This window comes from Micropterus salmoides, unplaced genomic scaffold (assembly GCF_014851395.1).
Source record: "Micropterus salmoides isolate LMB-PRFRI ecotype aquatic unplaced genomic scaffold, ASM1485139v1 Ms_hic_scaffold_4, whole genome shotgun sequence".
NCBI lineage: Eukaryota > Metazoa > Chordata > Actinopteri > Centrarchiformes > Centrarchidae > Micropterus > Micropterus salmoides.
The window spans coordinates 30612480-30634887 of NW_024043372.1; the positions used below are offsets into that span (position 1 = coordinate 30612480).

Genomic DNA, 22408 nt, shown 5'->3' on the forward strand with positions numbered 1-22408 from the left:
TTACGTCTGTCAACAGGAGTGGGCACTGCTGGTCTGGGAAGCAGCTGGAAGAAGGCGAGCCGTGACCTGCAATTATTCACATTCATTTATTTCGTATACCGACGAGCTGTTTTCACAGGCGTTCAAGTCACGAGCAGCCGGTGCACCCGCTGCTTTCAGCGGCTGAGAGAAAATATAAGTTTGCTAGCCCAGCGTTAGCTTAATGCAACTGAGTTAGTTAGCTTGGTAACGGTGATAGCATCTCAGCCGCTGGATCCCCTTTTTACTATGGGCGTTTGCCGGCACAATCCCCCCTCTTACTGGCTGACCTGCGCTGCACAAAACATAAAGTAACTTATAAACGCGGGATTGGTTTGTTGGAGTAGCGACATGACACGTGTGTAGCCCCTGTGCGTTACCGGTGTTAGCTCACAGATCCCAGGTCGCGCTAGGATAACGTTGTTGTTTTTCTGCTGCAGGACCTTCTATACCTGCTATTGATTTTTAATGTTGCAGCTCGGTTCAAAGCGTGTTGACAAACTAGTTACAGCTGCGTAGGACGTTACTGCAAGGGGTTACTGTAAACCCCTTTGACCGACGGCTTTACTTTTCCAATAACAAAACAATGACAACTATGTGTGTCTGAAGCAGAAGAATGAGCCCGCTTGGAAGGGAGAGGATGCCTCCATCTTTCACCGAAGACTGTCCAGCGTAACAATAGCTGACCAACTGCTGGAGGGAACTGGGAAGCACGCTGCAGTGTGAGAAGCTACAGCCCTCGGCTTTATTAATAAGTCTCGTCTGCCTCTTCTGTCCCATGGCTGCTGTTAGTGGTGTCAACATGTTGTCCCAGCTCGGAAACGTGGCACTGGCAGGTCCAGGAGGAGCGGGGCTGCCCGCTGTGACCTTTACCAACACGTCGGTGTCCTCCAGCCCGACGCCAGGTTCTGACAACCGGGGGTGCGAGAACGGCGCCTTGATGGACTCGTTTGGCATTTTCCTGCAAGGACTTCTCGCTGTGATGGCTTTTAGCACGCTGATGTGTGAGTATGACCAGAGGTCTGCCGTGTGCCAGATATCTGACTCCAGCTGCTGATGAAACCGGGCAATGATCCAATAGCATCACTCGTTAATCAAATGTGATATTGATCTCAGCTGGGAGGCTCATGCCCCAACTCTGTAACAGGAAAAGGCAAACAGTAGTATGATCAAGAAAGGCTTTCTGTCTATTGGAAAACTAAATGTAACACTCCACCTGGTGACTACTTTATTGGTTGTAGTTGTAATAATAGCTGCTTACTTACACTCTACACCTCATGGCACACTTGACCTTTCCTGCTATGTTATATCTAGTCTGCCCCTATCAGGTTAAAACTAAGTCAGTACAATTCCTAACAGGGAACAGCTATTGTTCTCACGAAGGGTTTTTGTCATTATGTTTAAAATGTCATGAAAATTGTCATCTACAGCAGTGGTAGAGTCAAAGACCGCTTACCTTGTTTATGTGTGTTGGAGGTTCACCCAGACGGCAAGAAGCACCTCCAGCTTCAATTCACTTGTGTGATACTGATTTGCAGACAAAAAACACAATGTATCACAATGTATTTAGAATAACTTTTGCTGAGTAAGGTTTATTTACCTCAAGCATTCTTTACTCAATATACCCTGTGACTGCTTCACAATAAAAGTCAGAGTCATTTCTCTACTGACTACTGAACTAATGTGTGCGTTTTAAAAATATACTCACTGCACAAACTACTTTTTCATAACTGCTGTCCGCTAAGCTCATTCTTGTTTCATGTCTCCCTGTGAATCATCTGCTCAGGTTTGTTTGTTTCCATGTCCAGCTAAGGTGGCTTTATGTTCGAGCTGGGCGGTTGATATTATATTTAGATCATTGGCATCGAAAGATGAAAATCACACTCTTGGTTTAGCCATGGCTCCATTCAGTCAGTGTCTGGCGCTAGCACTGACATCTGTGTGAGCTAATGAGAGCAGCCTCAGTTTTGTGTGTGTCCATGCAGCCTCGCAGCAGTGGGGAATAATCAGCATTTTAGACCTGTTCATTTTCTTTTCTTTTTTTGCCCGAGGCAACTCTCTGAGCTCCGCTTTGGCTTACTCCTCCCAGCTGCACGCAGGGTGTGTTTAGTCCAAAGTCACACTTGTGCTCAGAGCAGAAACTGTGGTCACAGCTCGCAGTATAACTTGCAGCATGAAAACACTAAAAGCCTTTTTTAACTGTTTGGGCAACACCACAGTATTTTGTGGAAGTTTTGAGAGGTAAGCTTGTTTGACGTGTTCTCTGTGAGTTAAGGGGTCCGTGAGGTACCACAGCTTTGAACAGTTCATTTAGAGAGAGACCGTGTCTGATGTTGGGAAAAGTAAATCGGTGATATCATGATGTGGTTCCCCTCTCATACAGCACTGTGTCATAAGAGGGTAGTGGGGGTGTCATGGAAAACAAGTCACTATTGTGAAGAACAGCAAGAGCTTTATTTGTGTTGGACATTTCACTGCTCTCAATGATGAGCCTTCTTGCGTAACACTCCTCAGACTCTTTTACACACAGGACTTCTAAAACTCCCGTAACATCCCAGAGTAGCATTCGCATTGACACATACAGTAGTTGTAGTGTTTGTTACCTGGGGAACAATGTTTTGCACAGACTATCACTTTGCTACTGCAGATGAGTTTCATTCTGGACAGCTAGATCTTCATCACTTTATTACTACGTTTTTACACTTGGCCAGGCTACGATTTAGATGATCAAACACTGAAGAATTTAGATCCACTTCTCTTTTTTTGGCCATCTTGAAAGAAACATCTCCCTGTTTCCTGTTAACTTAGCAGTGAGCTAAAAATAAGGGTATTGGATTAATAATTTTGTAGCTGTTGCACTGCATATGGTATTAGCTGGTTTAGGTCATGTTCTTGACTGCTAGCTCTACTTCCTCTGTGACCAACAACATTTGCTCTTGCTCAGTTCTTGTTCATAGATCACTGTCACATTTCTAAATTATAAATATGTCAGTACGAGGCAACATTTTCATTTGTACTAAACAAATAGATAGCTTTACAAAACCAACGCAATGCTCATTGGACCTTTGACAGCTCGCAGGATGGTTGTAACTTGGTTCAATGAAAACAAAAGATTTTGTGATTTTGTGTTTGTATGAGTGATCTGTGGTAAAATCCCAATTTCTTTGTGGCCATCTCTTTCCTCCACAGTGAAACGCTTCAGGGAGCCAAAACATGAGAGGAGACCCTGGAGAATCTGGTAAGGCAGCTGAGCCAGCTTACATTCATTTCTCTGCAAAAGCATCAAATGAATCCCGGTGGGGTGCCTCGGATGCATTTCAACCGTCCGGTCTCTCCGCAGGTTCCTGGACACTTCAAAACAGGCCATTGGGATGTTGTTTATCCACTTTGCTAATGTCTACCTGTCAGACCTCACAGAGGAGGATCCCTGCTCACTGTGAGTCAATCATGTGTGTCACGGTTCTCCTCAGAGCCCCATGATGCCTGCATGTTACATAAAGATTTCCAAGAAACTGTTCAAGTGAAGGAAAGTGCTGACTACTGCTTTAACTAACATTCCCTTTCTGTCTTTCTCAGTTACCTCATTAACTTCCTGTTGGATGCTTCTCTGGGCATGTTGCTGATCTATGCTGGGGTGAGAGCTGTCAGTGCGATTGTAGAATGGAGGCAGTGGGACTCTCTGCGTTTTGGAGAATATGGTGAGGAAAAGTGGGAGCTCCAGCACATTCCTAAAATGCCTGTAATGCCCAATGGAGGGCAGTAGCTGCCCCCTCAATACTGCACTGCTGCAATGTCATGTCTTTTGTTGCCAGTGTCTTCTTGTTTCCCCAAAACACTTTGTGTCACACTGAAGCAGTGAAATCTAATAACGATCTGTTCTACATGATCTAATTATATTCTCTCTAATTTTTTTGACAGTAACTGTCTCTCTTTTCCTGTGTGCATGTGTGTGTATGTGTAGGAGAGCCAGTGCAGTGCACAGCATGGTTGGGCCAGTGTATCCTCTACATCCTCATCATGATGTTTGAGAAAGTCCTTATCATGCTGGTCCTCCTCATCCCCCAGTGGAAGAAGGTCAGAAAAAAAAAGACATTTTGGAGAATATGGTGATTTGAACGATTTGAAAAGACAGCAGGTGAAATGAGTGCCCATTTATATCATAATGATCTTTTTCAGTTCAAGAGGAATTCTCAATACTTAAAAGTGTTGTAGTACTTTCCAGAGCCATTATTAACCTGCCTTTTGACCCTCTCAAGTGAATTAGTCGAGGAAAATAAAAAATTTTAACAAGACAACACATTTATATATAGTGTATTTGGACTAAATGAAGCAGCCCTATCTCTCACTCAGCAAGCTGCTGTGTCGGATCTTTTCACTTGTCTTGTTTGCACCATTTGAAAACATTTGGTGGGTTTTGTTTTAGCTTGCTAAAGGTGCAGGGTATATTGGTAGGTTTAGTTATAATAATAACTTTAATTGAATAGCACTTATAATAATAATAATAATAGTATAAATAATGCATAAATCAAGTAAACAACTTACAACAGAGTGTGAAGCAAAGTGCAAAAAAGAGGAGGAGTAATTGACAAAGGCAGCATCCCTGATTTTCTTTCGGCTGTTCCTGGGAACCTCCAATAAACCAGCTGCAGATGATGGCAGTTATCTTGAAGGCAAATGGTTAATAAGGAAGTTAGCAATGTAGCTAGGTCCTAGTCCGTTAACGGCTTTGTATATAAGGGGGAGGACCTTAAAATCAATACTGAATGTTACAGGAAGACTGCAGTGCAGCTAAAACTGGATTAATGTGCTCTTTCCTCTTGGTTCTGGTTAATAGCCTCTCAGTGTTTTTGTTTGGTTGTTTGTTTGTTTTTTCTTTTTTTCTGAAAGCCAGTAAAAAGTGCATTATAGAAATGGAGTCTGCTTGAAATAAATGCAGGAATCCATTTTTCAGAATCTTTTTGATTTACAAATGGTCATATTTTAGCTGTGTTTCAACATTATGTTTTCCTCACCATTTTAATGTGGGACTTAAATCTTAGATTTGAATTTAGGACAACACCAAGACTTGTAACCTCAGATTTAATGCAAGGAGTTAATTTTCCCGCATTAATAAACATTATTTCACATTTTTTAGGGCCGACTAGTAGGATATTAGTTTGACTTTAAGAAATGATTGCTCATCCATTTATTTAATGCCAAATCAGGCAGTGATGGAGTTTATAGCTGTACCATCATTTGCTTCAGGAGTGATGTACAGTTGCTTATTACTCAAATAACTATGGAAACAGACATTGTGCAAAGGCAGCTCCCTTTTGCAACAGTAAAACAGATGTCATGTTTCACAAAGACACAATCTCCAAGACATAGCTGGCAATGTGTTTTCACTGGTGGTCTTGTGGTTAGGATTTGGCGCTCTCACCGCCGCAGCCCTGGTTTGGTTCCCTGTCAGGGAATGTCGTATGTCACTTACATCACGCTAATAACAAGAACTGTACTTTAGACGCACATGCAGGTGTACTCGAGTGCGATACTTTCCTGATTTTACACTGTATTTCACAATCTAGTTAACAAAGTTAGTGCTTTTCTAGATACTATGCATGCTCATCATTGATCTAAAGTCCTACAGCGAGAAGGGGTTTATTTCTGCTCACAACTGCAGCTGACCAGTTTGAGGAATCTCTAGCTGAACATGTCCATATTTTAAATCCTGAATGTGTCTCACTCATATGCTGTACATGTGTGTCTAAAATACTATACAGTTTACTATCCAGTGTGCTGGCATAATAACTTGTTGCCTGACCGGGAATCGAACCCGGGCCATGGCGGTGAGAGCGTCGAATCCTAGCCACTAGACTATCAGGGACACCTGGAAGAGTGTGAGTTTCTCTGGTAGTGGTGGATCACAGTTGTTATCAAAAGCTTTTGTCAATTTTCTCTTGCTTCATGCTCCAGCACCCCTGGCTGCATGGGATTATAAAGTAATTAGTCTTTGTTAACAACACGGGGATCAGGTAAGTATTTCTGAGTTCTGATTCTGTAGGTGCTGCCTTCTGATAACTCTTGCTATTTCTCCTTCTCTCCATAGGAATTTAGATCAATGATGAGCATAGTATTTAGAAAAGCACTATCTTTGTTAACTAGATCGTGAAATCATGTGTCTCGCTCAAACACACACATACATCTGAAATACTACAGTGTTTATTATCCTGTGTGCTGTATAATTAGTTTTTTCCTGACCGGGAATCGGAACCCAGGCCGCGGCGGAGAGAGTGCCGAATCCTAGTGTGTGTGTGCTAGTGGTGGATCACATTTGTTATTTCAAATTTTATAATGTACAACACCTAAATGCTTATGGAGAAATTTTTTGTGAATAAACAAGGAAATGTTTGCTGTGTCATGTAGCCTGCCAGGTGAAAGGACATGATCATACTGATACATTTTTAGCTTTTATTGTAAGACTTTTATTAAATGGTTTAACTAGTCTATGTTCATCAGAGTCAAAAGAATTGTCTTCATTCTTGTTCTGATAAAAGACAGAAAAGAGCTGTCAAAACAGTAGTCTGCAGATTTGCTGCTGTAACATAATCAGTGTGCTCCAGTCCCTCCCATGTTAAAGTGTATGTTTAGGTATGCATGGTTTATCATGTAAGTTTCTTATGTTGTCACACACATTTATGTAGGGCCTTTTTTAACCTTCTAGTAATCTGAAAGTAAACTCAGTGAGAGTCACACTGGTTCGGGTAAACATCTCAGGCAGAATAAACCATCTGATTCTGTAAGAGATATCACCCAATTTAAAAGGGGTGGTTTAGAACAATCCCTTCAACAAATTTGATCAAACTATTACGTATGGTAAATACTCCTTTAAAACACTTTCCATACTCTTTCTGTAGATGTTTGGTAGTTTCTGTCTGATTCAGTCAGTGCTGTGAATGCAGAAGCTGTGGTGTTTGCCCTACTGACCTTAGAACTGTAAGTCTAAGGCTGGCTGTGCTGTCAGTGTTCTTCTGTATGCTTATGTCTGTGTTTGTTGTATATGTTTGTGTCGCAGCTGGCTCTTCTCAACCCCATAGAGAATCCTGACCTGGAACTGGCCATCGTCATGCTCATCGTTCCGTTCTTCGTCAACGTAAGTCTGCTGTTACTACGGGTTTTTCTTTGTACCCTGATTTTAGAGCTCCTGCGACACCAATGTGTCTGGTGAGAATATGTCATTGGGTACCTAAATCATCCCTGTTTGTTTATACCATGGCCATTGTCTTCCCAGTTCATATGTTTTAAAAATCTCTCTGTTAATTCCCTCTGGGGAAACATCATTCACCACAGTATTTTCTGTGTTTTCTTTAGGCCCTCATGTTCTGGGTGGTAGATAATTTCCTAATGAAGAAGCACAGGACAAAAGCAAAGCTGGAGGAGAGAGAGGAAGACTCTCGGGGGAACGGCAAGGTGCGCTACAGGCGAGCTCTGTCTCATGATGACTCTGAGTCAGAGGTAAGTCTCACTGTGGTAGTACAGATGTAAAACACACTAGAGATAAGAAAATATCTCTAGCTTAACGGTGTTTGTTTTATTGATAACACATAGTTGAAATTGACCAGCAATCAAGACGTAGATCATTGAAGGCCCATTGTACACAGCCTCTCCCATCTCTTTCTTTACTCTAAAAGCCTCTTCTGAGCTTCTGAACCTTGGTCTCAGTATGACAAACTCTTTTGACTGTCAGCTGTTCCTGGTCTCCAGTACTGATTGGCACCCTGTTATGGACAAATGTACTTGGTACTAATTTAGCGCACACTCAGTCTGAAGAGGAACATAGCCTAGAGACGTTGGGTTGCTTAGATTATGGTTCACTGCTACTTTATAAGCTTCTAAAGCAGATGAGCTCAACACAGAGCTGTGCTCCACACACATACCATTCATATGCCCACAACACGTAAGGTCATAACACCAGTCTGGTTTAAGCACATTCTCAGGAACATTTTCCAGCAAACCCACATTAAGAGACATGCTTGATTTGTTGCTGTAATCTGGTTTCTTGTTTACGTGTGTAAATTAAGCCCTTCAGGTGTGAACTACCACACTGTGTGTGATCCAGGATTGTTGACACATAATAATGTATTCCCTGACCGGGAATCGAACCCGGGCCGCGGCGGTGAGAGCGCCGAATCCTAACCACTAGACCACCAGGGACATCTGTTAGGCTTTATGACAGCATGTAGTCTGGAATCTGTGGCCTATAACACACAGTGGTGGAGGTACCACATACTGCCTCTAGTGTTGGTAGTGGTGCACAGAAACATTAATAGTGATCTTGGATACTGTGAAATCACAGTTGTTTTTAAGAAGTTGACAGTAGATTGTTGTTGTCACAGCACCTACAAGGCTGCCACAGAAATACTTCCATTTGAATCAACAGGCAAAGGTGAAGGACACCATCACACTGATTTAAAGTACACCTTTTATCGCACACATGTTTTCAACCACTGATTTGTCTTCATCAGAGAAGGAGGTAGGCGGGCTATGTTCCTTCATTTCATTGAAACAGTCTTATTGTTTACTTGCCATTTAAGGTTAATCAAAAACAAAAGCCGTAGATGGAAGGGCATTATTATTGCACTATGTAGTACTTCACTATGAATGCAATAGTTTTGTCCAAATTGAGCTCCTCACATTTCATTAGTGGCAAGATGGCCCTTGTTATTTTTTTAAAAACTGCATGTTCAGTATGCTTTGTTAACATTGCAATGGAGGGTTTTGTTATTTGTAGAACTTTACAATGAAGCTGCTGATTTCTCACAGTAATATAGTTTCATGTGGTAGTGAAGCCTGACGTACCATTTCATAATATACAGGTGCTGGTCATATAATTAAAATATCATCAAAAAGTTGATTTATTTCAGTAATTCCATTCAAAAAGTGAAACTGGGATATTATATTTATTCATTCCACACAGACTGATATATTTCAAATGTTTATTTCATTTAATTGTGATGATTAAAACTGACAACTAATGAAAATCCCAAATTCAGTATCTCTAAAAATTAGAATATTACTTAAGACCAATACAAAAAAAGGATTTTTAGAAATTTTGGCCAACTGAAAAGTATGAAGATGAAAAGTATGAGCATGTACAGCACTCAATGCTTAGTTGGGGCTCCTTCTGCCTGAATTACTGCAGCAATGCGGCGTGGCATGGAGTCGATCAGTCTGTGGCACTGCTCAGGTGTTATGAGAGCCCAGGTTGCTCTGATAGTGGCCTTCAGCTATTCTGCATTGTTGGGTCTGGCATATCGCATCTTCCTCTTCACAATAGCCCATAGATTTTCTATAGGGTTAAGGTCAGGCGAGTTTGCTGGCCAATTAAGAACAGGGATACCACGGTCCTTAAACCAGGTACTGGTAGCTTTGGCACTGTGTGCAGGTACAGCTAACAAGTCAGCAGTCTTCCCTATGATTGTGTAGCCTACAGAACTAGACTGAGAGACCATTTAAAGGCTTTTGCAGGTGTTTTGAGTTAATTAGCTGATTAGAGTGGCACCAGGTGTCTTCAATATTGAACCTTTTCACAATATTCTTATTTTCTGAGATACTGATTTTGGGGTTTTCATTAGTTGTCAGTTATAATCATCAAAATTAAAAGGAATGAACACTTGAAATATATCAGTCTGTGTGGAATGAATGTATACATTATACAAGTTTCACTTTTTGAATGGAATTACTGAAATAAATCAACTTTTTGATGATATTCTAATTATATGACCAGCTCCTGTATACTAGTCCCACAGTTCAGGCTGCTATGTATTCAGAGCACATAAGAAGGTGTTCCCTGACTGGGAATCGAACCCGGGCCACGGCGGTGAGAGCGCCGAATCCTAAACAGACCACCAGGGAACTGTGAGGGTGAACTCTTGTTGGAACTGTAACAGCAACTGAATCAGATATATGTACTATTAATTTTAAAAGGAAGGTGGGTTTATGTGAGACACTCACTTAAATAGGATACAAGAAAGCACTTGACTCTAATGAACAACAGTGAAGCAGTCTGATGCGTCTAACCAACACACAGTTGTTTAACTGTTACACCACCTTACCAAATCTGTGAATGAACAAATGGATTCCTAGATTCCTTACTTACCACGGCAGTCAGCTTCTGCCAGCAGCTCAGTTTGAGCTTATTTATGTCTGTGGGAAGAGCTGGCAATTTTAATGAATTCAGAGCTCTGGATGCCAACTCTCCAAAGGGCCTAGAAATTATTTGACAGGTTTAAGTGAAAATTGCATGCTTTGAGGAGATATGGAGATAAAACAAATTACTGTTTCATTTCCTGCATTAGCATTTTGTGAAATTTGCTATAATTAATACAAGGTATTCTTTAATATGTTGGCAATTCTAATTTGGTAGAGAATTTTGCAAAATACTGATAAATAGAATATTAGTGTAAATAGTAAATGGCAATTTGATAACAAAAAGTAAGATGGTCTTTAAAGGAGGAAAAGAATATTATTTAAAATACTTACTAATTTAAAAATAGAGATACATAAAGAACCAGTCATTGCCAACTTGTTAGAGTTGGCAGCAGCTGGTAACAAGTTGTCTCCTTGTTTGTTACAAGTGGTGTTGAAATAACTCAAACATGCTTCACTTCCCTTTTAACTGTTGTTGAGAAGGCTGTTAAACATGTGATATGGGTCTTCCTGTGGTCAGATAATGAGGCACAGATGAGAAGTATAGGTCAGACAGAAGTCAAGAGGAAGTAATCGGGTATGCAGGTTTGGGTTTTGGCTGCTGATAATGGTAGAACACAGCAGGCCAGTGGTGTAATGGATAACACTTCTGACCACCAGTCAGAAAATTCAAGGTTTGACTCTTGGCTGGTTTGTGAATTTTTAGTTTTGACATTGTGTTCATCCGTTGACATGCATCACTGTGTTGGTCTGAAGTGGTTATAGCAGACATGAAACACAGTCCATGACCAGATTTATCCAAACCTTGGAAGTGTTTAGGGTGGTCTTTTGTATGCAGGGCAATTTATGTCAGAGATTGTGAAAACGCAAGGACAGTGATGAGGAAACAAAAGCACAGAGCAAAGTGGCATCTGAGTCATGAAAAACCTCCCAGAAGTGTTTTATGTGGAAGTGACACTGGAGTTTTTCAGAATCAGATTGGGAAAAAGTGGAAGATCCGTGTTTAATTTTCATTTGGCCAACAAATGTATAACTGTGGTTTAGACTTTATTTGTGAAATCAGGTCTTAGTGTAAAATGACCTGTTTTAAACACTAGTTGTATTTCTTCAGTAGGCCACATGTTAGTATGTTTGTGGATCATAAAGAGAAGTGTAAAGCAGCTTAGCAAGGCGTTGTAATATTTGAATGGTCACAGCAGTTCAGACAAAAGCCAGCCTCATGGTTTGTTTGAGTGCGCGCTGCAGCTGGTGTCAGCGTGCTCTCAGCAGCATGAGTTGTGGGGGAAGGGCTGCGCCGTGCAGAGGTGAAACATGAATTGGTTTCACTAGGAAGGAAATTGCATAGCGGGCCAGTGGCGCAATGGATAACGCGTCTGACTACGGATCAGAAGATTCTAGGTTCGACTCCTGGCTGGCTCGTCTGTATTTTTCTTCTCTTACTGTTTTCTTCAGCTGAAATGCAGCATTGGCAGATGTCTGTTATCAAAATATAATAATAAATAATAATCCCTCTATCGTGTTTTGGTCAGAGGAAACAGATTATGTTACTTGCTGACTTAGTGACAGCGTTCCTTCATATGCAAAGACACAATGCAAGAGATACTATTGACATTAGTTTACATGTTTTACCTTTATGTTTACATTAATACATCTTAATGTTTCTTGCTGTTCAGACAACAGAATATTACAGAATTAGTATCTGAAGCCAAACAATATCAGGGAATGTGTATTTCACATCTTCTTTCACACACATTGGTTGGATTAATTAATCAGTGTGATAAGCTAGAGATAACAAAAGATCTATAGCTTAACAGTGTATTTATTGATAAGGCATAGTTGAAATTGACCAGCAATCAAGACGTAGATCATTGAAGGCCTATTGTACACAGCCTCTCCCATCTCTTTCTTTACTCTAAAAGCCTCTTCTGAGCTTCGGTCTCAGTATGACAAACTGTTTTGACTGTCAGCTGTTCCTAGTCTCCACTACTGACTGGCACCCTGTTATGGACAAACTTACTTGGTATTGGTTCAGCGCACCACTTCGTACTATTTCATAATATACTACTACAATTCAGGCTGCTGTACTGTTTTCTATGTATTCAGAGCATAAGGTGTTCCCTGACCGGGAATCGAACCCGGGCCGCGGCGGTGAGAGCGCCGAATCCTAACCACTAGACCACCAGGGAACTGTATGAATGCATAATTGTTGGAACAGTAACAGCAACTGAATCAGATATATGTACTATTAATTTTAAAAGGAAGGTGGGTTTATGTGAGACACTCACTTAAATAGGATACAAGAAAGCACTTGACTCTAATGAATAACAGTGAAGCAGTCTGCTTTTTAGCTCCAAATAGGTTGACTCTCATTAGTGCGTCGAAGCGTCGCTGCATCCGGCGTTAGCAGGGATTCCCCCGGACAAGCTCCAGCTACAAGACCGCGCCTTCGACCGTCTAAAGTTTACTTAGTCTACTGTCCACGAATACGTGAAGCAGCATGTGAAGCGGCAGCACCGCAAATCGTGTTTACTTTCTGTCTCCACACAAGCACGAAACACAATATCAGCATGAGGATACGTAGTCCGTTAAAATGTATTTTCTAAGCATTTCTTTGTCGCCTTCATGTTAAAGGAATTTCAGCCCTGCTGCTGCCATGGTAACGTAACGTTACACCGTGTGTCATCTAACGTTTGGCGGTTTCATTTTTCTTGTTTATTTAACGGCCACGTATGATCGAGAAAACAGCTGAATCAACATTACAGACAATCTGTGACCGTACAGTCTGAGTCGTTTCAGTTATTTTCTTTGCCCCACACTGATGAAGTACATGTGATTATCATGCACTGCATATTACTCAATATTGAAATAAAGTAGCCTAATTAATATCTGACATTGTTATTATCGCAACACATCAGTGACGTGGAAATTTGATTCATTTTAAGATATACTACTATTGTCATTATTTTCTTGTGCTTCATCAGGATGATTGAATAAAATATTGATTTATTGATTAGACATGTTTTTGATATTTATATTGGATAATTTGGTATGTTAATCAAGTAACAGGCAACTTTCTTTTCTTTAGGATACACAAAATAAGTCTAATCAAAAAAATTATTGTTAGATTAATCGACTTGAAAAATAATCAGTACTTACAGCCCTAAATAGTGTTGCCATGACCCTGTCTCCCACTCAGTCAATTTGGCCTAACAATGTCTCTCTCTCTTTCCTGTTTTTTTTCCCCCCAGATCCTTTTCTCAGCAGACGATGAAATGGATGAGTCAGATGAGGATGACGTTCGTCGGCTCACTGGCCTGAAGACAGTGAAGAAGAAGAAGCTTCGCATGGGGATCCCTGTTTGAGCTGCGTGGTTAGATGAACTGCCATGATAAAATGTCCTCTGGTAGCTGTTCACCTCACAGGCCCACATACCCATTCCCCGTACCTCCACAGATTTGGTGTCAGCCTTACAGGTTAACACGATCATTTCAAACATAGGATGCCCTTTTGATGACAGAAGAATATACTGCAATTGAATTCCCTTTACTATTGACTCCTGGAGGACTTCTGCATAAACTGTGTCTAACCTGGGATTTAATTGTACACGCTGGGAGATATTTTTGCAGTTAACCGGGCACTTTGGATCACTGTTGCATTTTAACATGGCACTCCTGGGGCCAGTGTTGTGTTTAAAGACACTGTCTAGGAAAAAGAACCTCGCCATCAACATAATATTGTTAAATCCTTTATGTTCGTATAATAGGTAAAGCATTGGTTTCATACTGTCTGGACTTCAGTGGTGGTGTGTCCAGGATCATGTTGGTTGGACAAATCCAAATGGCCACAACAGACCCAACTGCATGCAAACAAAACTGTTGAAGGAGTTGGTTACATTTCGTGGTCTGACTTGTCCTCTAAAGTGATTGTATTCCTGATGTAGATTCCATGGTAACTTTGTCCTTTGTTTTCACATGTAGAGGTACCACCATGGCCTGTGAAATGCATATCTGAGTGTGTGTGTATATGTTGTGTGTTTAGTTGGGCACACCTCAAAATTTACGTTACAAATGTTTGAATCACTGTATTGATGCAAATCTAACCCACTCCGGCACAGTTACAGACTTTACCGCTGCATATCTTGTATTTCATGTTACCTGTGTCAAAGGGAGCACATTAATGCTTGCAGCAGCCTTCCACTTTGTCCTTCTGACTGAGTCTTTTCTGTTAAACTGTTAAACCTCACTGCAAGCACCACACACTGCAACACCTTTCTAATGTCAGCTCAGCCAGTGTTGTCTGTCTGTAAACACAAGCCTGCAGTTGTTTGTGACGGTTTTACTAATGTGCTCTGACTGTGTGTTCTTTGTCTTTGAATGTCTTTTGTTTCATTTTGAGTTGTTGGGTTTTTTAGTATACATTTTGAGTGTTATTTTTGGGCCAAAAAGGTGACTATGCTTGTTCCAAAAGTGTTCTTTATCCCTTCACTCCAACAGGGAGAGTAGAATTGGGAACAATTTCTTGCACAATTTCCCATTCATCACAACTTTCATCTTTCCTTTTGTGTTTGTGTGATTTATTTTGTTGTTGTAGTTACAATAATGTGCCTGAGCATTACCAGCAGGTGTTTTGTTTGTTTGATTTAGTTTTTTTTTTTTTTACTGTTCAATCCAGAGCTCCAGATCTTCAGTCATGAAGCAGCATTCAGCAGGCTCTGATGTTAAGAATGTGACATGCATAGACCTCTAAACTGTTGAATGACTATGGACCAGACAGTCTGGAGAAAGTGTGAATGGGTTTTTTGTGTACATTGTATATGCTATATACAATATACCTGTATGTACGGGCGTGTGCTGGATGCATGTGTGCATAGTCGTGTGGCTGCTGGTCCTCCTATAAAATAAATGGAGAGTGACATAAGCTGTGACTGTGATGACTATGGTAATGGTGATGATTTCATTAAGATATTTTTGGCATGTTTAAAGGTGGAAACTACAGCATCTTGTAGCAGTTATGGAAACTCTGCTTAACCAGAAAAGAGGGCTTTTAGTATTTTGCAAAGTGAAACTACTAGATGATTACAAAGGCAAGTGATGGCGATAAATTGTTGATAAATTATCAGTATAAATGCTTTTCCAATAAAGGATGTGATACACTAGCTTGATTACTGAGTTATTTCTACTGCCGTTTGTGTTTCAATATTGTTAAGAGATTTTAGAAAAACATTTATTTATTATTTATTTGTGCGGTTTTTCATTTATTTTTGTTTGTATTTATCGATAATGGTGTCATATTTCCTTCTTCCTAAAACATCGCTTGTTTGAGGAAGCATGTAACAAAAATCGCGTTCCCTGACCGGGAATCGAACCCGGGCCGCGGCGGTGAGAGCGCCGAATCCTAACCACTAGACCACCAGGGAAGGTATGATTTAGGGAAGACATGTTCCAGAAAGGAAAATGACACTGCCTAACTGAAACATTGTATGTCTAAACCATATACAGTCTATGGAGTAAACAGAATGGTTGGCGTTGCTGATTCTTTCTTTACCACTTCCCCCAGAGTTGCAGTCGCCATTACAGCCACCCGACCTCCAGACAGGATTGTGTGTCCAAAAATAGGTCCAGCTAGTAGACCACTTATAGGTTCTCACAAATTACCGTAAGGAGGAGTCATGGTCAACCTTCAGAAGCGCTTACAAAATACATTACAACCCGGCTTCGTCAGCTTCACTTAAAACACAAACACCACTTCTCCACTTTGTATGCCGTGATCTCACTTGCTGCCTGAGACTAGCATATCATTTCTTGTGTTTGTTTTTTCCCTCCATCCCAACACTGTCTGCAAGTACAGTTGTAATATCATAGTTAAAGTTGTTAGAGGAGGTTGAGAGAGATATTTAACAGACTTAGTAATGCTCATTACCTTAAGCTGTGCACTTGGAAAGTATTATATATAACACCTGCACAAACGTGTATTTTATTGGGAGACAGCAGATGGGTAATATGGCAACTTTGACCAGATTCATAGGGAATAATCATACACGTGAGGAGTGAGATGATATGATCTTTTTCATTCCTCAAAGTTTATAAATCTTTAAATCAGGACCGGGGGCGGAGCTAGACTCTCAGCACAGTGGGGGCAGAGCTTCGCCCACCTGCTACAAGGTCATATTAACCATGTTTACATGACCTCAGACTCGCTCCAAAAGTCCAGAGTCTGTCTGCTTCGCTGGTGCCGGATCAGCCATTCTACTAAATGTTTGTGCTCACACAAACATTACGTTACAAAAAGACCCTGGGTTGGCCGCCCCCATCCACCGACAATACCTCTACTTATGATCAGGACTCTGTCCCGATTTAAAGATTTATCCCCTCAGTGTGTAAGATTATCCTGGCGCTGTGATGTGATTGAATGAGTGTGCAGGCTTTCAGATTCTCTCTGCGTCACTGAGCTTGTCCTTCAAATTAAAATAGTGAGTCAGTTTGTCCATCACCACATGGTAAACTCCTCAATTTCAGATTATGATGCCAAGTCTTGCCTGTGAAGATTTTCATTCATCCAGGTCATAGTTACCCAAGGAGTGTAAAATCAGTTGCTCGATTTTACCCTCCTTGGCCAAGTCTTATGACTGCTACTGTCTTAACTGTTTGCTTACTTGTTCAGCCCATGATATACCTTGTCCTCAGGAGAATCCAATAAATGAAAACAAAAACACAAAATGGAAACAAAAGAAAATCTGAAATGGAGTGTCACATATATTATGTACATTAAATAAACAAAACACATCTTAAAATATTATAGATTTATCCACATAAAAATTTAGGGATTTCAGCAGAAAGAAATTGTTATAGGTGCTAAAGTTCAACACCAATCCACACTTCAATTTGTTTATCTTAATGTAGACCTGCCTTTGCAAAAATGATGTGCATATTTGTTGTTATTTATTTGTTTGCTTAGCACCTGATTGTTGCTATTAGAGCTATTACTTTTAGCTTTATTATTTATTAGTTACTGGTACATATAGAAGATCTATTGGGGTTTATGTTGTGAGGCCAGATGTGACCTGACGACTGCTTGTTGGCTATTACTCACATTAGGAGCACACCAGTGGCCTTTATGTAACTAAAACAAGACAGTGGGACAGTGTTCTCTTTTTGGTTCATCCTCCATTTTATTAGTTCTTTTTTTTTAACTATCTGAAATGCTTTTTTAAAAGACCCTAAAAGACATTCTCTCAGGCTTAAATCAAGTTTCAGCAATGAGCAGGCAGAGTCCCAACCACTGGAGTTGCAAGGGAGGTGTTACTGGGCGGTGGACACTCTTTATTCCCCTTTTAATGCCAAGTTTTACACCAACATTTAAAATAGGGGCTATCTCTGCCAGGGTCAGCATGGGAGGAGGAGGAGGCAGACAGCCCCTTGTGTTGTGTCCGGAATTATCAGCTGTTGGCCTGTAAGCTTATCGTAAAAGATGGGAGACCCGTTCCAGCTGTACCATCCCTCACGTCACACCTAATTATACACACTGACAACAGCCAGAGTGGGACAGAGGGTAGGGGGTCTGACTGACTCATATGGGTCTGGACCAGGACTATATATAATGTCAGGCTTGCTGGGAGACAAAGACACACGCTAGGAAAACAACCACTGAATCCACCACACTGGAAAGAGGAATCAGTACACCAACTTCAATCACCATGTCACAGGTAAACTACATCAGATCAAACATGCTGTTTTGATTGTTTACAGAAATTGAACACAGTGCTTTTGGTGTGAAGACCAATTATTAACACTCTTTGCTTTCTTTTTCACCCTTAATATTTGTAATCTTTCCTTCTTTCTTTACTTTGTCCCAGCCAGGCGAGGTGAAGAAGAAAAAGCGTCCCCCAATGAAGGAGGAGGACCTGAAAGGAGCTCGCAGTAAACTGGGACTGAAGGGCGAGGTCAAGAGCAAGACCTATGAGGTCATGGTGGAGTGTGGTGAGTAAAGCCCTTTACTAATGCTGTTAGTTACTGAAATACAAGACAAGTGACGTAACACCGTGTCAGATGTTAACATTGTACCATCCTTAAAAATGTAATGTTTCTCCACTTAGAATTTGTTTGTATTATTCCTGCTTGGCCTGTAGAATATCACACTTCTTGACAGTTTCATATCGCTTAACTATGTGATTTAACAACTTAAATAGAAGAGACTGATGTTGAGTAATGTTACATGTCACTGTTTCCAAATGCTATGGTTCATTGGCCTCTACCATTAAAAAACAAAAAAGATGACTTCTTTGTCAATAATAAACACATCAAACAATGCTGAAATAAACACAAAAAATTATAAATATTTGAATGGATGAATAATAAAATGAAATAAATCAAAACTGAAATAAATAATACTTTAATGCATAATTGAATTATTAAATAAATGCTTTGAAATACAGAAATTAATAAACATAGATTTGTGGAAATGTGAAAATAAATTCTTCTTCTTTGAAAATCATTTTACATGCTAGTTTCGACTTAAAATACCACACTGTGAAAAGTAGAAACTAGCATGAAAAATAACTTTCCATGTATTTAGTGCATACATCACTGAGGAAGTACATCAATGAGTCTAAAACATTGCCATTTCTTTGAGGAAGTATATTATCGACTCATTAACAAAAGTGCATTCCCTGACCGGGAATCGAACCCGGGCCGCGGCGGTGAGAGCGCCGAATCCTAACCACTAGACCACCAGGGAGAGGTACAATATGTCCTGCAATCCTTTATCACAAAGGGACAACATACAGCTCTTAGTGAAGTTGCACCTGCTAGTTATTGTTGTGCATCTGGCCGCTGTCACGAAAATTGTAATTATTAACCCCGCAGACAGGAGGCGGGATGAGTTTGGCAGCTTACTACATTCAACAGCAAAGATAACAGTGAAGTCGTGCTAAACAGTCATTGGTGGAATGTAAAACTTTTACTCTAATAAATACTCAATTTCAGTAGGCCTACAGTTTTGTTCAGTAGGCTATTTGTATAATAGCCTACTGTACTGGAGTACTTTGCCGTTAATACAAGCCCTACCTGTTCACAACTTTTCACATATTGTAGGCCTCAATAGTAAGGGAATCAAATACAGATGTGCAAGTCAGTGAGCCGAAAATCACTTTTGACTATTACTTGGGAGTATAGGCTTTGTGATTTCGTGTGTTTGCATGTGCATAATAAAGTGCTATAGAAGTTATACTAAGGTGCAACTCTCCTTATTATCTCACTGTTTCTTAAGAAATCCGATACTAGTAGGCACAAATGACCTGCTGGTTCGGAGGGATGGCACCCTATACCATCTGCCTGATAATCATGTGAGCTGGAAGAGGCAGTTTTTACTGTAAAGACATGAAATTCCATATTATTCAACAGGGAATGAGAGCCAGCTCCCGAGAGCACTGTATCCTAAACACAAGACCAGCAGAGCAATGAAATGAAACAGAAACAGTTGTTGCAGACATTTGTGTTCTTACATACCTCCCCTCAAAGGCGTGAAGTAGAATTAGCATTTTAAGCATCTGCCTTTCTGACCATATATATCTGTGTCTGTGTTCAGAACGTATGGGAAAAGCTGCGCCGTCTGTGTTCAGCGGTGTGAGGACGGGGACAGAGACGGCCCTGGAAAAGCCTGCTGATACCAGAGCTCCTGGAGCTAGTGTGTTCAGCAAGTAGACACACTGCATGATGGAACGATAGCACTGAAGAAACGCGCTGAAGTCTTGAGGTTTCTGAGTCAGTGGTGATGCTGCATAACATGCATTGCAAAAAAAAGTTTTTAATGAATCTGGATTTAAGAGAGGAAGATAGGCTAGCTATGTGCCAGTGGGTGTGTGTTTACATTTATGTAAGCAGTTATTGTACTTTGAGTATCTTTGACTATCAGATGTGGCTTAGGACTGGATTCATGTAGCTGATGAGCTGTAAATTACTTTTTACCTGTATTTATCAGTGTTGACAAAGACTGCTAAAACAATTGCTTATTTGTTCATTTTTTTAACTGAACATTTTTCCTAAATAAATTATTTTCCCCTGTATTGGAATTCAATTTTTTTTATTTGTCAGTTGTGAACCACAAAAGGTGGGTCTTTTCTATCGGATGTATTTAGGGCTTGAAAGCACACCTCCATTTCAACAGCACGATCAAATAGTATCTGTTTACATTCACATGCAAATGAGTGGGGGAAGTAGAATATCAATAGCAGGCATATGATGATTAATCTTAGTCTGATTTGAAAGTCAATGCGAGTTCTTATGTACCGACAAAGTCAGTGCCTCTAAATTATTCAAACTTCCAAGTTTTTGAGGTTTTGGGATGGCGTGTGCCATGCCTAGAGGAAAGTGTTACGAACAAAGGTGTTAGTTGTACATGTAGCTTTTAATTATGAATTATGATGTGTCTTATTGTATTAAATTCAGCTATAGTGTGATGATTCCTTTGTCATTTTAAATTCATATTTATTAAGTTTTAATTAAATAAACTACAGAAAATTCCAGCAAAGCAGGCAACTACCCCTGGACCCAAGATCCTCAGGGGAGAAAAGGGTCCACAATGTGGCAATTTCAATGTTACATGGTAATTAAAAGCTTCTATATTTAGTATTTTTATATTAACTATGGATTACATGACAACATTTATGTGAAAATGGTCAAAATGGTTGCTCGTAGTGACAAACCCACAGAGAATTAAAACCCAACTGCTGTTCGCTTTAGCTATACAGAGAGTTTAAGGGTCTCTCAGCTCAATGATTCGGTTTTCCATCTCACAACTTTAGTGTTCACCACTCTCATAAGCGCTGTTTTCAACAGGAGCAGGTAGATGTTTTCCACCCCAAACAGCGGACAGAGCTCACTGTAGCATTGAGCAACTAAAGACATGTTTGTGGTGGAGACCACAGCAGAGCTAAAAGGAGAGTGTATATATTCACTGTGTGTTCAGAAACTGTGAGCATATTTATTCAAAGCCAATGGAAAGATGCAATGAGATGCCCGAAATGACGCAAAGACGAGATGAAAATGTTTCAACCAAATTGGCACACATCCCAGTGCATTTTGAATCTGCTTCATAAACATACAGAAACCAGAGGAGAAGTGGCCTAACTATTTGTTATTGCAGGTTAAAGCTGGGGTACGTAATGTTTTTCGGAAACATTTTTTGTTATATGTGTTGAAATTCTTTTTACATCCCAACAGCAATCAATAAATCAAATGCTCTGCTTTACAAAAATGAAAAAAGTCCAGTACCTGTGGCTGTTTCAGTACTGTAATATGCACAGCATATACACAATACACAGAGAAACAGGGGTCTGTAAGGCTACTCATTTTTGCCCTGAGACCCAGAGCCCTTCCCAAATCCTCAAACACATTCACTATCATTCTCTAGGGGGTAAGCCAGAGATCTAACAGTGAAGCCGACCAAAGCCTGCATGGACGGTTCCACGTTTTGTCGGCGCTGAACTTGCCCCTGATGCCCTCGGACTTTCCCTCCTTTTCCCATCACCTGACTGCCACACCCAAATACACACCTGTTTCCACTCTCCCTCACCAGCCCTCCAGGTACTTCCCATTCCTGCTCTCTCCTTGCCAGATTGTGAAAGTTGCTTTGAGCATCATACATTTGCCTTCAAGCCAGAACCTGTATTCTTTTTCCAGCAGCCCTGAACCAATTTATGCCTGCCAGTTTGAACTTTTGCCCGATTAATGGATATGTTGTTTGATGTTTGCCTGTTGGAATGCTGCCTTCGGGTTTTGAACCTTGCCTGCCTAACTATACAGTTATCCACTGCCTATCTGATAAGTCATTTAACTAATCTTGTCTGCCTGATGAAGTCTGCCTGATCCTGTCTGTGTTTGGGTCAGATTCCAGAGCAGAGTACAGCTGGTCTAAGCAGGAAAATAATATGTTTGTTCACAAGGTTGAGAGTGGCCGAACTACTAATTATATTCCTCTTCTTGTCTTGACTTGCAGTACTTGCTTTGTCTTTCTTTATATTTTCTATTTACTATGTTTATTGTGATGCACCAAGATACCAAGGCTAATTCATTGTTTGTAAAACCTACCTGGCAATAAACTTGATTCTGATAATCAGCCAAACATTAAATCTACATTTGTAGAGATGAGTGTGGTCACAATTTTTTATGTGCATTATGATGCTCACATTTACTTTCAAACACACTTTGTA

At 40.4% G+C, this 22408-nt stretch overlaps 2 protein-coding genes, 1 long non-coding RNA gene and 5 other non-coding genes across 8 annotated transcripts; 3 read left to right on the plus strand and 5 right to left on the minus strand.

Annotated features, from left to right (window-relative positions):
* Window positions 1-4: 4 nt before the first annotated feature.
* stimate (STIM activating enhance) lies at window positions 5-15358 on the plus strand. The gene is made up of 8 exons (XM_038695659.1): window positions 5-1022; window positions 3208-3256; window positions 3359-3454; window positions 3595-3716; window positions 3980-4092; window positions 7070-7147; window positions 7366-7509; window positions 13452-15358. Exons 1-8 carry the CDS (start codon window positions 797-799, stop codon window positions 13563-13565), a joined length of 942 nt encoding a protein of 313 aa, XP_038551587.1. The 5' UTR covers window positions 5-796; the 3' UTR covers window positions 13566-15358.
* Window positions 986-2256, minus strand: LOC119885579. Its single transcript, XR_005441370.1, has 3 exons — window positions 1727-2256; window positions 1475-1545; window positions 986-1156 (listed from the first exon to the last, which is right to left on the minus strand). It is a non-coding gene; the product is annotated as an uncharacterized LOC119885579 (long non-coding RNA).
* On the minus strand, window positions 8137-8208 carry trnae-cuc. Its single transcript has one exon. It is a non-coding gene; the product is annotated as a tRNA-Glu (tRNA).
* On the plus strand, window positions 11550-11622 carry trnar-acg. Its single transcript has one exon. It is a non-coding gene; the product is annotated as a tRNA-Arg (tRNA).
* Window positions 12318-12389, minus strand: trnae-cuc. The gene has a single exon. It is a non-coding gene; the product is annotated as a tRNA-Glu (tRNA).
* Window positions 15359-15547: 189 nt separating the features above from the next.
* On the minus strand, window positions 15548-15619 carry trnae-cuc. The gene has a single exon. It is a non-coding gene; the product is annotated as a tRNA-Glu (tRNA).
* Window positions 15620-17766: 2147 nt separating this feature from the next.
* Window positions 17767-20261, plus strand: mustn1b (musculoskeletal, embryonic nuclear protein 1b). The gene is made up of 3 exons (XM_038695661.1): window positions 17767-17905; window positions 18056-18179; window positions 19786-20261. Exons 1-3 carry the CDS (start codon window positions 17897-17899, stop codon window positions 19899-19901), a joined length of 249 nt encoding a protein of 82 aa, XP_038551589.1. The 5' UTR covers window positions 17767-17896; the 3' UTR covers window positions 19902-20261.
* trnae-cuc lies at window positions 18865-18936 on the minus strand. Its single transcript has one exon. It is a non-coding gene; the product is annotated as a tRNA-Glu (tRNA).
* Window positions 20262-22408: the final 2147 nt, after the last annotated feature.